Source organism: Nicotiana tabacum, chromosome 17 (assembly GCF_000715075.1).
Source record: "Nicotiana tabacum cultivar K326 chromosome 17, ASM71507v2, whole genome shotgun sequence".
Classification (NCBI taxonomy): Eukaryota; Viridiplantae; Streptophyta; class Magnoliopsida; order Solanales; family Solanaceae; genus Nicotiana; species Nicotiana tabacum.
Window position 1 is genome coordinate 101,502,848 of NC_134096.1, and position 3,039 is coordinate 101,505,886.

General features: G+C 37.1%; 1 protein-coding gene across 1 annotated transcript; it reads right to left on the reverse strand.

Moving 5' to 3' along the window:
• Nucleotides 1–310: 310 nt before the first annotated feature.
• LOC107783527 (proline dehydrogenase 2, mitochondrial-like) lies at nucleotides 311–2,664 on the reverse strand. Its single transcript, NM_001325364.1, is given in 4 exon segments — nucleotides 311–613; nucleotides 704–941; nucleotides 1,031–1,676; nucleotides 2,048–2,664. Coding segments are annotated over 4 exon segments (1,500 nt in total). The 5' UTR covers nucleotides 2,624–2,664; the 3' UTR covers nucleotides 311–573.
• Nucleotides 2,665–3,039: the final 375 nt, after the last annotated feature.

A 3,039-nucleotide genomic window follows, 5' to 3' on the forward strand; every position in this document is an offset into this window, starting at 1 on the left:
AACCCGAATGGTCTTGTTTCATCGATTCTTCTGATGTTGAGTTCGTGCCTTCTGGTGCAACAACTTGTCATTTATTTTGCGGCTCTTTAATTCAGTGACATTTTTGGATTATTTTTCTGGTGTTAAGCCATATGCTTAGACATTAAAACCAAATTTGAAACCTGGTAGTTAACCAATAATATTACTTAGTTGCTTTTTGCATCTTTAGTTCTATAGTTAAGGAATTTTTTATTTTAATCATGGCCAATAAATCTAAAAATAACATGCCATATAATCATGAGGGAGAAATAAATAAACATTTGCAATTTTTCAACATTTCGGCTCCACTTTGGGTACCTTTTTTCCATTTCTAATACGAAACCAAATATAACAAAGGTGCTACAATATAATAGACCTAAAAATCGCATAGGGAAAAAGATACTACAAGTGGAATATGCTCCTTGTGCATTTTAACCAGATGGTTTGCCTGATCAAGATCATTTCTGCCACGCCATTGAATTATTTACAGTAGTTGGGGGATGGTTCCTCGCTTATTCTTACTTACTAATATAGACTTCCATTGTCAATATGAATTCAAGAAGTTGCCACTTTAAGTCTCCTGCTCAACTCCTTCCTGCAAACACATACCGAATCAAATTAAGAACGCGTCCAGTATATATAAAAATCTTTCTATCTTTTAGAAAATTTTGGTACTGATGTTTACCTCATGAGTTGTCTGTCGAATGCCGATGTAGATAACATGCCTCTGTTTTCTTCAGCTCTCCTCATAAGGTAGTGCATAATCTGGTCTACAGGTCCAAATGGCAAATACTTGCTCACTTGAAATCCTGCATTTCTCAGGCCAAAAGAAAGTCCCTCTGCCATACCATATAGCTGAGCAAATTGGAGCTTTTGACTATCCTTGATTCCCAAATCTATTGCTTTAGTTGCAGCAAGTTTTCCTATTTATGACAAAAACACATTGTACTGGTTAGACAACACCTTTAAATAAAAGACACAACTAAAAGCCCAAACTTTTTCTGATTTTTACCTGACTCAATGTTATGAGTAGCAAGAACAACCGCTCCAGAGCCATTAGCAATCTCTTCAATCATAAACTCAGCGCAAGAATTGAAGCAAGCATGTGTTTGTTCAATGCTATCATGAATTGGAGATTGGAATCCTAATCGAGAAGCCAACTCTCTCTCACTACACATATAAGCACCCCTCACCAACTTAAATCCCATTGGAACTCCCATTTTCTCTGCAGCTTTTTTCGCTATCGCCATTCTTTCTTTCGCGTCTTTCAAGTAAGCTTGAATTGTTCCGAAAATCAAAGGGCCATCGTCTTTGTGGTACTTAATTGCTGCAGAATAAGCCATGTAATCAATTCCAGGTTGAATAGTTGTATCCTCGGCATCAATGAGTAAAGGAACGTCGTGTTCCAAGCATTTCTCGCAAATTTTCGTAAGTCTTTTGTGAGCTAATTGCAGATCACGCTCTTCCTCTACCGTTAGAGGCTCTGGTTTTTTCGAAGTATGATAAAGAGGGCTTGATTCGGCGAAAAGTGGAAGTGTCTTTTGCTTCCAAGGAAGATTGAATGAAGGATCTTTGTGTTCCCATCTCAGCAAATCACTCATTCTTTTGAGCAGCCGAGGTGTACAAATTGCAGTTATCTTCACCACCACAAAGCTAGTCTGTTTCATCATATATAATGGAGTAACTTTATTAGAGATCTTTCTTATTTCGTTGACAAAGTTTGATTATACATCCCATTTCATTTAGACAAAAACAAAAAGTCAGATCTTTATTGTTAATTGAAAGTAGATCCAAGAATTTTGGAAGAATCTGAAAGATTCTTTTAGTATAAAAGTGAATCTTTGAATTCCTTTTCGTTTATAAAAACATTCAAAAAAATATTAAATTATGTACAGAAGATCTTCCTTTTCAGGAATATTAGAATATTACTACTAAATTAGTTACCATTTCTCCTCAAATTTAAGAACACATTAGGTTAAAACCAGAAACAAGTTTCTTCCAAAAAGAATCTTTAGGATTTCGATCTTACCGAAGATTGTGGAAGTGACTTGGTTGATTCAATTGTCTGAATAAAGGCCTTCATACTCTGTTCACAAGATTCATTGTGGGTGGCATGTTCCACCCCATAATCAAGCATGGCTTTTAAGCCGCCGTCCGATAGTTTGCTAACGGTCCTACGGACTTCCGTTAAGTCTTTTCCAGCACAAAAATGTTCATAAAATGTATTCTTAACAAATCCCAGCATTACCTCCCTAAAAATAGGCATTTCCATGAGCTTAGAATTCATTACCCACATCCCCATATCAACCATTGGATCAATCGCTGCCATCTGTAGCGTCAGCGTTGATCTTATCAACTTTGAGGTAGGAACGCCGTAGAACAGCTCCTTAACATCGTCAAAATTGATAATGTTATTCTTGTCAGGGACTGTATTAATCTGTGGTACGGTGTCCACCAGATTTGGTGTCGTGACGGTGGTGGCGTTAAAATCGCCGGTGAAACTTAAAGGCGGGACGGCGGAAAGGGGAGACGGAGCTGAGTTTAAACGGCGGACATGAAATCCGAGGTTTTTGAGGAGTTTCGGACAAACAACCTTGTTGGCCATGCAACGGTGGGCGGCGGAATTTGTATTTGTGTGTGTTTATTTCTTTCTCTGTTTAATGAATGTGTAAAGTTTCTTAATATTGGATGGTATTTATAGAGGAGGAACAGTGAATATTTGGTCAAAGTGATAACTTAAAATACGGGTAATTTCTAGAATTTTTAAATCATGCTGAGTAGATGCTGTGTTGTGACTGACGATGTATCACTGTGGATAGTCAGTACCACCATTTGTATTTCACGGTTAAATTTTTATCTCTTAGCTGTTATTTGTTCCACTTGTCTTCAATTCCGCCTTTTTGTATTACATTTAATTATGATTGAATATTTCCTAGTTTCTTGGACACTTCTGATTATTGAGTTCGTGACCACTTTGTACTCCAACTTGTCTTTTTTGCTTTGCGGCTCTTTGCATACTTT